Below are 14,014 nucleotides of genomic sequence, written 5' to 3' on the forward strand. Positions count from 1 at the left end.
AGCCACAGAGGAAACAAGTCAGGACGCGCGGAGCCCACGCCGTCCAAGGAGTGACCGTGCGCATCGAACGCCAGCACCGAAGCGAGACCAGGATGGCTACCACCGAGTCGCGGCCACGCAACGGGTGCGACACGCAGCGTCGACAACAGCGGGGTAGGCCAGCCCAGTAGGGGCGCAGTCATAAAGGACACAACAGTTGTGACACGAGAGGAGTTAACTAGAACTTGATGTAAGGAGTCTATTTGTACTAGTGGTGTAGGACATGATAGTAGAGACTTTTGGGTTTTGATTTGAATTGTATATTGAGATGTTAAGTTAGGGGTTTGAGTGTACCGTTTGTGTTTTGTGGATTTCTTTGGTAGTGTGCTTTAGGGGTTTTCCAAGTGTGAACTAAATGGGTGGTATGTTAAATCTGTCAACGACTTTCCTGCGTCCGTCTCTCTGAGCTGGTAAAGGCAACCTCTCCATCCGTTCACGTGACACTCGGATTCGGCGGTGCAAGGAGCCATCGTCGCTCGGGCTGCCAAAGTCACCGGGGACCTTCCTTCCTACGTTACCACCTTTTCCGCGAATTAGCCCTTGGGACAATAAAGGCCTTCTCTCTCTCTCTCTCTCTCTCTCTCTCTCTCTTTCTTTGTGAAACCTTGTATGCGTCTGAGGCGTGTTGGGGTGTTCTGAAGCAAGAGATAATGAACGTGGGAGAAGGAGCGAGAGAGAAGCTCGAGCGCGTGTGGCGGTGCTAGATTGTGCTGCGCCTGCGGGAACCTTGCAGAGTTGCGGTGCGTGGCTCGCGCCACCAATCTTCGTGTATACCTGTGCAAATTCTCCACGATCAGAAACGGGACGACAAGGGCGCCCAGGGCTGGATGCGGGAATAAAGGGCCCCGGTGCACAGATGCACCTGGACGTAGTGCGCTCTTAGCAAAATCAGATTCAGACTGACCTGATGAAAGGTGGTGACAGGATAGTTTGCAGCATGGGCAAAATGCGAGGGGGGTGAAGATTCCATGCAGTGTGGGTTCGAGAGCTTCAGTTTTGAAAGCGCTGGAAGGAAGCTCCCACTTTTGTATCTTTCACTGGCGGTGCATACTATGTGTAACATGCAGGTGAAATCAAAAAAGAATCCTATTCGATGTCTAGAAGCTGGTAAGAATAGCTATGAATAACAAATTTCCATATTTCGGCCTTATTTAGGCATCAACACTGGATCTTAGTATTCATAGACAGATGTTTATTCCTTGTTCTTCAAGAAAGTAAACAGAAAAACTAGGTGAACAGCTCGAGCAAAATGTAGTAAAGCAGTTAGTAGGCTAAACTTCTTAGCTTATTGCCCATAAATCTCTGATTACGCCAGCTCTAGAGTATGCCGATTTAATATGGAACCCCCACCAAAAACATTTAGTATGCAAAGTTAAACGCGTACAGAACTTGGCTTTGCGATTTATCTTTTACTGCTACTCCCCGTTTACGAATGTATCCGATCTACGAAAACAGGCAGACCTCTAAACACTTTCAAACTGCAGAATGATATTCAGATTAAAGTTCCTGCATCTTCTGTTCCAAGACCATTATAAAATACGCCGAACCAACTACGCCCAAGCTTCCTAGAGACATTTTTCGCGCACAAATCATAATAAGACTATTAGACAACCTAATAGCAACATAAACACACATAAGTACTGTTTATTTCCACCAGGCATCGCACCGTGCGGAAAACTACCGGCTGATGCCGTTGACAGCCCATCTGTAGAGTGCTTTGTAAGCGCCATTAATGACCTAGAATTTCCACGCCCGATAAAAAGTAAAAATTGCATAATTACTGTTCATATAACTTTTTTGTGGACATGCTTCTGTTCATGTGTATTCTTCATTTTTCTTTCCTCTTGCCTTTTAAATACTTATGCTATCCTTAAGATGAAAACTTGAATTCATTGTAACCAGTCCTGCATGGGTCATGAAGGGTCTGCAGTATGTAGAAATAAATGAAATAAAATAAATAAACAACCCCACAAAACACCGGAAGGCCCAACGCTCTGCCTGTCATAACATCGGTGATCGATGATGGACGACCGAGCAGGGTAAAAGGTTCTGACAAAGAAGGACGACCTAGTGCTGGCGGAAAAATAACTACGTGACGCACTCACGTTCTGCGAAGTGGCGTAGCAGTACTTAGCCAAGATCGCTGGCGAACCAAGTTACTTGTTAGTCACAAATACTTATGCATGCGTCATAGGTGGCAAATCGTAGCAGATGCTTTCATCAAAACAATTTCCATAGCAATTTCCGAAAATTGCTTTTAAAACGCTTTTAATGGATTCCATAGCGGCACGGAGATTGCAAATATCAGAAAACCAAAAGACTGCCAGTGACGTAAGTTCTCCGGCAAGTTGTGGCTCTTTGAAATGAAGATGCAGCATTACTATGGCTTTCAGCCGATAGAAAAGCTGCACACTTGTTTATTTTTTGTGTCACTCAGTATAGTAAGGCTATTGTCACACAGAATACTCATTTTGTAACTCGAAAAGGCGAAAAATATGCAGCATGTGATGTAACATGCGTGGTTTTTACGCACCGCATAGAAATGTGTCCAGGCTACGTCAGTTATAACGCCCTGAGGAGTAACATATTTCCGTGCTGGTGTATCGTTAAGAGCACATCTGCTGTCGACGCTGATCATTTTTTGTACCTTTCTCTGCTGCGTAGTCGAGGTAGTTTCTAAAGCCATGGGGCTTTAAAATTTAGTGGCACGGAGTCCTGTGCATGGCTGAGAAAATACCCTGACGTGAGAAACGGCCCTGCTGACTACGAGCGAGAACTATATGGCACAGAATTGTTGATTTGCAATACAGAAAGAACTAGAATGGGCAAAAAGGAACTGCTGGGAAAACCGTTTGCTAGGCTCATTATTGCTTCTTTTCACAGCTCTAGTCAGAATCCAAGATCCGTAAGTGCACGTGCATATTCTAAGCGAATGCCCAAAATTAGCCAAAATGGCCAGGAACCCAACATACTCTTTTCGACGTAAATGTGAACAGCGGCAATAGTTAAATCCGACAAAAAAGACTTATTGGAATCCTAAAGAATGCATTACACTTATTCGTGAGCTCAAGCGCCACCACCGCTCCCCCCATCCCAACCCTGCGAAGAGGTGGCTCAGAGATGCAAGGGCAGTCTCATAGACAGAGACGGGTACCTGCCACATAAGCCTGTTCATCTGCTTCGTCGGTCCAAGTGAGCCAGTGTTTATACGAGTTCGACCTGTAGCTACTTATACCTTAAAGGGACACTGAGGGCAAGCAGCAAGTGACCTGAACTTCCCATAGTCTGTCCTTCCCATAGCCATTTTAGCATTTATTCGGTGCCGAAAGGCGCCTTAATTAATATGCAATTGCTAACCAAACAAAGCATTCCCCTCCCTTCTTTCCTTCACAGCAATTTTATGACGCACACAGCGGCTGTTGCAGGCGCTGTCTGCGTCACGATAAACTGGAAGCAACCGAATACAACGCTAGCATGTAACAAGCGGTTTCTTCAGTTTAGGTCAAATCAGTCGTGCTTTCCCGAACTCCCACGTACTTTGCTGCTCCGTACACTAAGCAAAATGTTTCTTCCCATTAAAGAATTTCACTCACACACTTTATCACTCACTTATGGTACCCGTGATCAGTGAAGAAAAGCGTATTGTCCTTTTTAAAAAAGGCCGCGCGAATGCTGGCGTCGTAGTATAGTGCCTAGAATGTATTTTTTTCTATGCACAATAGTCGAAGCAACCACTCGTGCGTAGCCGGTGAATAGCGCCATCTAGCGGAAGATAGGGAAGGCGTTTAGTACGCTGGACGTTCCGTACACTGGAAAATACGGACCTTAGCCAAAATAAGAGTTCCCGTGTTTTTTAGCGCAGTAAAAGCACGCGGAAGGTCATAATAAATGTGGTAAGGCATAATATAGTAAGGCTTTCTCCTTTGCAATCAGCAACGTCCCACGACTGCTACATAGATCACACCGACGTAGGCTAGTTCCATACCTGCGAACACACCCATATTACGTCATTCATCAGAAATTCGCACATTTTCCTGCCAGCCAAAGTTATAGCCTGTGCTACTCCATGAATCGTGGCTTTGAAGGTTGCATAACGGTCCCGCTTTCAAACATTTCCATCAAAAATTCCTGTGCCTCTGGTAGGAGTTTTGCAAACGTGATGGATATTTTTGAACATTTGGCTGCCCATTCTTCCAACGGATGTTTCAATCCCCATAATTTGCACTGAGTTAAGAAGAACGTTTATTACAATCAGCACTAGAGGCACCACGTATTTTGAACCATCTAGATATGAAGAAATTTTAAGCTGTCCAAAACTACCCGTAAGTATGTCGCTGCCCTAAATTGCTTGTAATAAAATAAACATACACGATTGTATTCTTTATACATTATTGATAATTGAAACATTGCTGCTAGTAAAGAGAGGCTGCATTACTGCAAGCATTTTTGCTTCAGTATTCAAATACGTGCTTTCGGAGGCTTTTTCAGGGGTCGTGGTACTCCACAATAGTTCTTCATTATCGGACGTTGTCTGTCACCTTACATGGTCCCAGATTAACAAATCGCTGCTGTTCTGCACCTGTATGTGGTTACGTATAATCCACCAAAAAAGTTCTGAATATTTTTTGGACAGCTTTGTCGTCTCCTCCAGCCCCCCCCCCCCCTCCATTTAGTGAACTACTCACTGAAGTAGTTTATACTTATTGTAAATAGTCCTTAGTTAACCAACATTAAACATGTGTTACCTTGCAACAGCTTTTCCAGCCATCCCATTGAGGAAATTCAATAGCCTGCTCTTCTGCGCACTTTCTATATCAGACAGATATTCACGGGTCCCATTTTTAAACAGCACCGGGCAACCGAGGTAAACGCAAGCACTTTAGATGCAACATTTTATTCGTTTTTTTTTTCACGTTACATCTACAAGATAATCGGACACAGTACTCGCTATCTATATCAGGACGACCTCAGAATCAGAGCGAGACTAACACAGCAGAGGAACTGCAAAATGTTTATATGATATGCCCAATAAAATATAAGCACAGGGAGAAATAAGGGAAAAAACTCCGGTTGTTGAGATACAGCGCCCGCCTTCCTGCAAGCGCCACAGAAAGGGAGGTTCTGTTTGCCTTTTCGCTCGTCCTTTCCGGCTACACGCGGCGTTGCATACCCGACGGCGTAGAGTATACATTTTTCCTGACAAGTGAAAAAATACAAAAGTCATAATGCATAGTGTGTTTCAGAATTAAGTCAGTCCGCCAGATGTCGAGAAACAAAACAGCGCTAAATCTCCGACAGTCAATAATAACGCGGCGCACGAGGCCCAAATATCGCAAAAAGGTGAACGTGGCGAGGAACTGTCAACAAGGTACTGTCATCTTGTTCGAAAAAACGCATGATCGCGAACAACATAGACACAGAGGCGGAAGGTGGGCCGACATTCTGCACATAAAATATGCTAAACAATGCCATAGCAGAGCGTAAGCTGCGGCAAGAACCTTGAAAACAGACCTAGTTTGACGCCGGTATGCGTCGAGGCGAAGTAAAATTGTGACGCCTAAGAGCTCTCACGGTTTGCACGCGAAAGCCTTTAAATATGTGTATTTGATTTCGCAAGCATAAAACTTGTTGTCAGGTTTGACAGGCTCTTATTTATTTTTTTTGTTGCTCTTTCTTTCCTACGAATTCCTCACGCGGATTTTCTCTTTCTCCAACCTCGACAGATGTACACGTTGCCACTGCCCTTTTACACGTGTATTCGCGGAAACAAAGTCGCGCACGGCTTTGAAATCTTGCAACCACATTTCTGACATGCCGACTGCGTCTTCTCTCAACTAGAGTGGTGTTCGAGCAAGTGAATGGGAAGTCCGTCTGTGGGTCCAGAACAGGGGCTTGCACTGACAAATGGGTGCGTGATGATGAAAGGAGGAGTGAGGTGTAGTTGAAGCCACGTGAGGTCATTAGGCTTCGCTGGCTGCTTTGTTGGACCTTCTAGACAGGGAGCGCACAAACTTGGGCGTGATCCTATGCAGCAACGCCGCGTTGGTGTACGTGGGACTAATAGGCAGGTATGAAAAGGCCGAGTTCGCCAGGCGAGCCCTCAGGAATGGCAGGTCATAGCAGTCGGTTGAAGAGCCATCTTCGTCCCCGCCACTGCTGCGGTGGTGGCCGCCAGAGGCCAGGCCTCGTTCTTCGGGTGTGCCTGGGCATGTAACGCACATTATGGTGACGTTTTCTGTTCAATGATGCCCAGTTTAAATACACGCCATAAGTGTGAGAAAAACAACTATAAGAGCATATCCATTGCTTAAAACAAAAATATTCGACACTCTCAGTAGGTGTAGGTTTCCTCCTGCTATCCCATCAAGCATTCGTAACGGTGTGGTCGCAACTGGTTTCCAGAGGGGCGAAATGTGTTTCGTAATAGACAAGTGTGGCGCTGCTGCGAGTCCCCTTGCCCTATAGGTGATATTCGTTGAAAAGTTTAGCTGTCAATTTCTTCACTTGGCAACACTGTAAACGGCCAGAGACATGGTCCATGCACCACGGAAAAGGCACGGCTTGGGCAACTGAACGCCGAAGAAAAAAAAAAAAACGCCGGCGTGCGTCCTCTGCTCCGTTCAACCCGACTCTCAACAGTGGTGTCAACAGAGATGTTATTAATGGCACTCACATTAGACTCGAGGCAATACTTTGCGTTCAATGAGGTAAAGTTTGTTTACGTGCAGCACATTCATGTGCTTAGCATGGACAAGTACCGCCATCACGCGGAGCCCGACGTAATGAGTGACGGCGCACTCACACGGTTGCCTGCATGCGCGCCTCGCCAGTTAATACAAGCAATACCAGTAACGCTATATTTTCAAGTATTCTGCATTCATTTCCCCAATAAAAATGCCACGTTCACTCGGATGGAAGTACTGGGGTCACATTACCATATCCTAACGACTGCAGGAAACGAATCACGAACTACGTGACGTTAATGTGCAGATCCTATAAGTACTCGCTGAGGGAGGAAAAATGATAACTAAGCAAGTAGTCGTTTGTCTTAAGATGTACTATGTGATATCTCTTCACTGTTGTAATTAGTCTCAGCGGCGATGTAAGGTCTACAACAAAATTCATATTTGCATGTTCGAATATACAATTTCTTGTTCTAAGCCTCAATGTATGCACTTGCGTGAGAATGTACACATGAACTTCGCTGCAGCAAGGCGTGTACAGCGTTCTGTAGTAAAAGAGTTTTCTGCAGACAGCAGCCTCTCAACGAAGAATAGTTCCTAGGTCGAAACATTAGGGGACAATGGGTTGGGCCTGAATATTACACTTCGTTTCTTGCAGTCGTCACTGGAAGCAATATGAGAACTATAGCCACCGCCAGCACGTAACGGCCCACAAATGATTTTCACTCCACAGCTGACACATTTTAAGTGCGAAATAACTCCTACCCTGCATCTGCGTTTCGCGGGTCTAAAATTAAGCCTTAGTAACGGCATCGCATTTGCCAAGGAGGCAGCAGAAGTGCTGGCAGCGGAGCTGGAAGGATGGAACGGGTATATCCCGAGAGGGCGTTAGGACTAACGTTACGCTGTGATGTTTAACGTCCTCCGAGGCCCCCGCAGGTTGACGTAGATTGGTTTTGACGTTGCTTGACAGTTCATTAAGCTCAAATTTGGGCCTGCTAAATATTTGATAATAAGTCTGACAAGGACGACTGGGCAAGGCTGTTAGTCATACTACGAAACAGGGCAAAACACAAAGAAAAACGATTATTATAACGCCCTCAAAGCTACATTTAACCCCAAAAGTGTGGATATCATCGGCAACTTGAATTACGCTGATACTGGCACACAAACGTGCATTGGACAACGCTTAAGGAAACGGATTGGACAACGCTTATTTCCGCCAATCGAGAGGTTCCATTGGTGAGTCAGTCAATAATTCAACCAAATCAATCACGCAAACAATCAAAAATTACTCAGAGCGCAGGTAGTGTGAGGGTAGACGAGTGCGCGTATAGACTGAATTGACTGTGCGTACTCAGAAGCCTAGCAAAGGGTTGCATACCAGCATGGCAGCACATTCCCGCTGCGTTGTATTCGATAGGCCGGAATGTATGCGTGCTGCTTTTGCACAATATCTCGGGGCTGATGCAGCCAAACCCTCTGCCATTTTTAATCTCCAATTTTTTTGTGGCTCTATTTTTACCGCGGCTACGGAACGTGTTTATTGGTGCAACTGAAAACCAAGTCGACGAGCAGTTGCAATGCTCCCGGTGTGACGTCCCATTCCCAGATAGAAATAGCTTGAATTTCAATAACACGAGGTGAAACGATATATTTTTAGCATGTGACTGCATACGCAAGGACAGCGCGCGTAAATTAATCATGTTCTTTAGCTTTTACAGATGTTCAAAAGAGTGCTTCAGGTTTCTGGTGCTCCTTTCATATACCAGTTTCGCCGAACATCTACCATTCTTTCGATATACATATATTTAATGGTGTCTAATGACTGCCTAGAAATACACGAAAAATGAAAATTCTTACCCGGAATTGTATTATCCAGAAATATCCCGAGGAAGCCGCCGACAAACATGCTTGTGCTAAGAAGAATTACAATTGTCTGGTCCAGCACGTCATAGCCTGAAAAGAGAATAGAGAATAGTGCCCTAATATATTCAACAATATAAAAGAAAGATGTTGAAAACCCGCCAGTTTCTTTAGTATGCTGAATGACCTGCCCCCCCCCTCCCCCCCCCCCCAAAAAAAATTATTTTCTGTATTGAAGTGGCGAAGTTTAAACAGCGCACATGCTCAGGTGAAAACCGTTCGTGTGGGCTGGTAAATACTTTCAGTATTTTGCATATTTCTGGTGTGGTGATACAGAAAACTGTTTTACTGGCATATGTTACTTCAATACGTTCAATAGAAACCTGACTGTTCAGACTGGCATCTGTGTTTGGGGGTGAGGGTTTATATTTATGGACAAAGCGCGATGTCGTTGTTATCACAGCGATGGTCCGGTCACCTGCGGCAGGAATAGGAGGGATAATCGTAGCTTGATTGAGATTTTTAACATCCAATGGTGTTTTTCTCACTAGGCTGGATTAGGGAAATAGAAATATCCGTTAATACTGGTCACGAAGCCAACAACAAGCTTACTCACTAAACCTACTATGCGTTTGTATTATTTCAAGCCAAATAAATGAAGTTGCGCTCATCAGAATTCAATTTTCGTTGTCATGACAAACTCCGCATCATTTCCAGATGGCAGTTTGCACGAACGTTTCAATACCTTTCAAACGCGCATGTCAAACCTTTAAAGACGACCGTTGACATGCTTTCCACAGGAGATGGGGGCTCGATGTGTGAGGCGCAATGATAGTTCACGTTATGTGGGTAGTCAGTTTCTAAAATACTCTTTTAAAAGGCACAAGAGTGTTACGAGTGTATACGAGCTCGTTTGCGTCAACAAAAGCTACAAATTCTTTATAAAAAAACGCAAGATATTGTTGGTAAACAAAATAATAACAACGTGACGCTCACTGAACGGAAGAAAAATGATAATTTATAAAATTACAACTAGCCCTTTCCTGTACGTTACCCATATCTCCTTTTTTGGATTTCTGTTAGTGAGTGAGAAAAATATTATTGCATTAAAATATACGCTCAACTGGTTGTGTTCTTTTGTCTTTTCAGCGACTTCGCGTTTTAGTGGTGATTTCTCATAGAGGCAGTACGCGATATAACCTTTCGAATTGTTTCCTTATTAGTTAATCAAAAGGGCGTCAGGGTTTTTATGTTCATTAGCAAAGAAGCTATCCATCTGTATACACGTATTTCACAGAAAATATCCCTCTAAATTAAAAGAACATTCATGCAGTGCGCTAAACTAGGTAAGTGCGAAGGAAGTAAATGTTTCTATTAAATAGCTTTGGCCCTACGCAGCTCCGTCGTAGAAAAAAAATCGATTGACGAATCTCTTTACTTTACCGTGTTTTTTTTCTTGAACAGTATTTTTATTATTAAATAGTGCAGTCCCGTTTATTCACTAAAAGGGATTTAGGTGAATATACAAGGGCTAAATGTTGTTAACAACAACTTGACTACGGCCCAGGCGATTCATGGCGCGGCTTACAACACATTGCATACAGTAAAAAACATTAGGAACAAGTACAATGCTTGCGAAGATGTGGAGTATACAAACAGCAACAACAATTCAAATTGCTGTAGATATCACGAAACAGTAGCGGTAGAGTAGAGGTAGAATTTGTTCTAACCTAATAATGCTTTCCAAACTGATAAAAATGCAGAAGTTAAAACCGTTGAGATACGTTTGTTCAGGAAGAGCAGTCAACCAATTTGCCAACTGCTACATTTTTTGTGAAAAAGAGGATAGTTCTGTTGTACAAAAAAATATGGGCAGACAGCCGCAGAAAAGTGCGGCGGAGCGACATGACATTGAAAAAATAAAGCCCAAAAGTGGAAACATGCAAGAAATGCTTAGCAGATTGCTAAAGTGTTTATTGTGGCGAGCATAGAGAAGAAAGGAGGAAAGACCAAATATTGGTTGAGCTATTTATAGGCTTTGTTAAAGTAAGGACATAAAGAATCGTTCTCTAGACATTTTACACCAAAATGACAATTAACTGCAATGCGAACAGTGGCGTAAATCTCATGAGCGTGGAGACCATCATGCTACGTACATACATTAAAATGGTACCGGTACTGTGGCATTTCACAATGCCCGAAGAATATTTTGCATTGCGTAATATCATAGCGCCGATACTTCAGCGTTGGAACCTCACACTAGTTTTATGAAGAGAACACTCACAAGGAGAGGATGCCTTTAATGACGTAGGCGATATTGGCCGAGCCGATCCGGTTGGTTTGCTCGCCCGGAAGATTTACTCTCAATCGTCACCTGCACTCTAAGGAAATCCCATGGTTCGACTCCACCCAAGCGGACTCAAGTGACCAGCTCAATGTATGTATGTATGTATGTATGTATGTATGTATGTATGTATGTATGTATGTATGTATGTATGTATGTATGTATGTATGTATGTATGTATGTATGTATGTATGTATGTATGTATGTATGTATGTATGTATGTATGTATGTATGTATGTATGTATGTATGTATGTATGTGACCAATCCATGCTTTCAAAAAAGATAATCGGGTAAACGCCGACCATCTGCATAATATATGGCTAAAAAATGTGATCTGCGCTGTGGCACTGCGCAATATAGAACGCCATGCTTGCATAGCACGATGACAGGGCGTAAAAAAGTGAGCGAAATTGTGTGCGCCACATTTCCATTCCTCGGATGTTTATTCTGGTCAATCGAGCTCATTGTAGTAAAGCTGAACAGCATGATTGCCTCAGAGTGTACGTCCCGTGAATATTAGGACTGCTAAACTTTGTGGGATAAAACAACTATTTTCAAGAAGTGTGCGCGAACTAAACAGCGGCGTGTTTGCTGGCGTATTATAAAGCATATTCCCCTAGACATAAGTTCAAAATAATCAATAAAAAAAGCTGTAGCAACTACTGCGATGTACACTAATAGAACCCCGTGGTTCATTTACACGACAATACCGTCGAGTGACCAATGCATGGCGCCAAAAAAGCAGATTCGGTGAAGGGCATCAGCGTGAAGGTCATTTCAATCCCATGCTCGTCTGCGTCTTGGCATAACGCAATGGAAGTTATACATCCCGCAACGCCAGAGCACCGATCCCATTTTTTATTCAAATAAAAAGCTGAACATGGTCATTCGTCGAAATTCCTGGTTGGCTGAATCCATGGGTCAACTGAGTGCATTTCGGTGAAGCTTGACAACGCGACTGTCTAGCCGTGTACGGTCTTAATTGAAGCGATATGCCATCAAGCATCTGTGCCGACCAAAATTCTTGGGCATGTTATATCGACGTCTCAGAGTATTTTCTTTCACTCCTCGTGAGATTAGATTGTCACCGAGCCTGCTACGATTGCTGAATTCGTCCTTGGTTCGGTACTGAGGAACACAAAATTATATGTTATGAAAGCTCCAACTGCGCGGTCCTGAAATCTCCACGGGTGATCAGCGAATGTGGGCAGCCCTGTAAGGCTATATACGAAGCATGGCTGGACCCTGTTGGGCACAACTTCGGGTTTCGTACCTGTCCAAATCGCTGCATATAAGGCATTTATTTCTGCAGAAGCGGGTACAAGTACCTGTTTTAATGGCGTCTGGGTTGCGGCTCGTCCAGTGCGACACCATGAGGCCGAAAAAGAGAGACGAGCCAAGCACAAAAAGGTTTCTCGACGAGTTGAGGTCGACGCCCTGGGCGCTCGAAAGCCCCACAGCTGCGATCATGGCGAACATGACACAGAAGACGCCTCCGATTATGGGATCCGGGATGGTCGCAAACAGCGCACCGACTTTTCCCACAACTCCGAAGCCAATCATAAAGACAGCTGCCCACTGCACCACCGATCGGCACGCCACCTGCAACACCGATTGCACAGCACTTTTGTCTTTTTTTCTCGAAGCCGAGTTGTGTCGAAACAAAACTGGGCATTAGAACATTTTAGGGTCCTGGATCGGGAGCACCACGAAAGTGTTTTAGCGCAGCGTGTTCAGCCGTTTCGTGGGTGAGCTTAGCGGAGAGGTAAACCAAGCGTGCGCGGATAGAAGGCTCAGGAGCGTTCCGTGCCTGCGTCGTCACGTTGGCACTCCGTTGAGCTGAACCGCGACACGCTAATGACGCTACCCTGAAGCACGATACGTGTACAACAGCCGTGAAGGGAAACGTATTTATGGGCACAGAGAAGCGGGCGGAAAGAGAAAACAAGAAAAGTATCCTCATTTTGCGGTCCCTGCGGCAGCCGCTCGCATGGTTGCTCAGGTGATGCATATTTACTCAGTCATGTAAAGATAGTCGCTGTGAACGATTTGGCCTTGTTTGATAAAAGGAGCCCCTAATTTATTTCCGGGAGCCTCAATCCAGATCGATCCATCCATTAAACAAGCCCGCAATGGCGCCAAAACTGTAGAAAACTGGCAGGAGCTCATGCGCGCGACGGCTTCTGCTTCAATGTTTTTTTCTTTTAAACGGGATTGTATTTCTTGCGCTACTTAAAGGCGAAAATTTTTCTGTCTCACTTGCATAGACAGAGCTGTTACTTGTTAGCCTGCTCTCTAGTGGGTTCTTATCCACTGGTAATCGGTGGGTGAGTGATTGGTTAGGCTAAAAGCAGTGCAGCTGGGAAGGGAAGGAAAACGGGGATAGAGCGGGTGAGGGGAACAGAGAGCGAGAAAGAAAAGGTTGGGAAGAAAACTTGCGGGATGTGGAACGGAATAGCAGGAGGAGAATGGTGAAGTGGAAGGGTAGGTGTGAGATTGGAGTTGGGGACCACGAAGGAAGGGATGGGAGGGAAGGAGAGAAAGGGAATGACCTATGATGAGGGGAGTGAGAGGGTGGATGATATTGAGGGGAAGTTGAGGGTAACGCGCGGTAAAAGAGCAGCGGACTCAGGGCATTAGGAAGAGCAAGGAATAGGGGAGGGGGAGAGGAGTAAAAAACAAACGGGCCGGAATGGGCCAGGGAGTGGAGAATTGGGAAGGAGACAGGGAAAGAGAGATGGAGTAGCAGAAATCGCTAAATGGAAAACGTGAGAGGAGAGGAGAGGGGCGGTAGTAGAATAAGCTGTGGTAAGTTGAGAAGGTAGAGAGGGTACACGGACTGTTTCTGGACAGGGAAGACGACGAACCGGGAGAAGAGGACGAGGAAAATTGTAGTCCAATTAAGTTTTCGCGGAAGGAACGAGTCCGAGGGAAATGGGGAAATGTAGGTTAAGGACTGGCGCACGTACAATACGAGAGTGAGAGGGAGTAGAGGAGGAAGAGGAAGAAAATGGCGCTGGTGAGTTAGTGTGAGAAGGAAGAGGATCAAAGAGCAGGGTAGAGATAGGATGGGAAAGGGAC

General features: G+C 44.8%; 1 protein-coding gene across 1 annotated transcript in view; it reads right to left on the bottom strand.

Moving 5' to 3' along the window:
* Positions 1-4,917: 4,917 nt before the first annotated feature.
* Positions 4,918-14,014, bottom strand: part of LOC144149650 (solute carrier family 23 member 1-like) — a 108,303-nt gene continuing 99,206 nt past the window's right edge. The window contains exons 11-13 of the mRNA XM_077681312.1: positions 12,262-12,535; positions 8,586-8,681; positions 4,918-6,241 (exon numbers count right to left, since the gene is read on the bottom strand). Coding sequence (XP_077537438.1) covers positions 6,000-6,241; positions 8,586-8,681; positions 12,262-12,535 — 612 coding nt within the window. The 3' untranslated portion in view covers positions 4,918-5,999. The remainder of the gene's footprint in view (positions 6,242-8,585; positions 8,682-12,261; positions 12,536-14,014) is intronic.

This window comes from Haemaphysalis longicornis, unplaced genomic scaffold (assembly GCF_048455015.1).
Source record: "Haemaphysalis longicornis isolate Haplotype H1 unplaced genomic scaffold, Haemaphysalis longicornis Haplotype H1 scaffold_1, whole genome shotgun sequence".
Lineage (NCBI taxonomy): Eukaryota > Metazoa > Arthropoda > Arachnida > Ixodida > Ixodidae > Haemaphysalis > Haemaphysalis longicornis.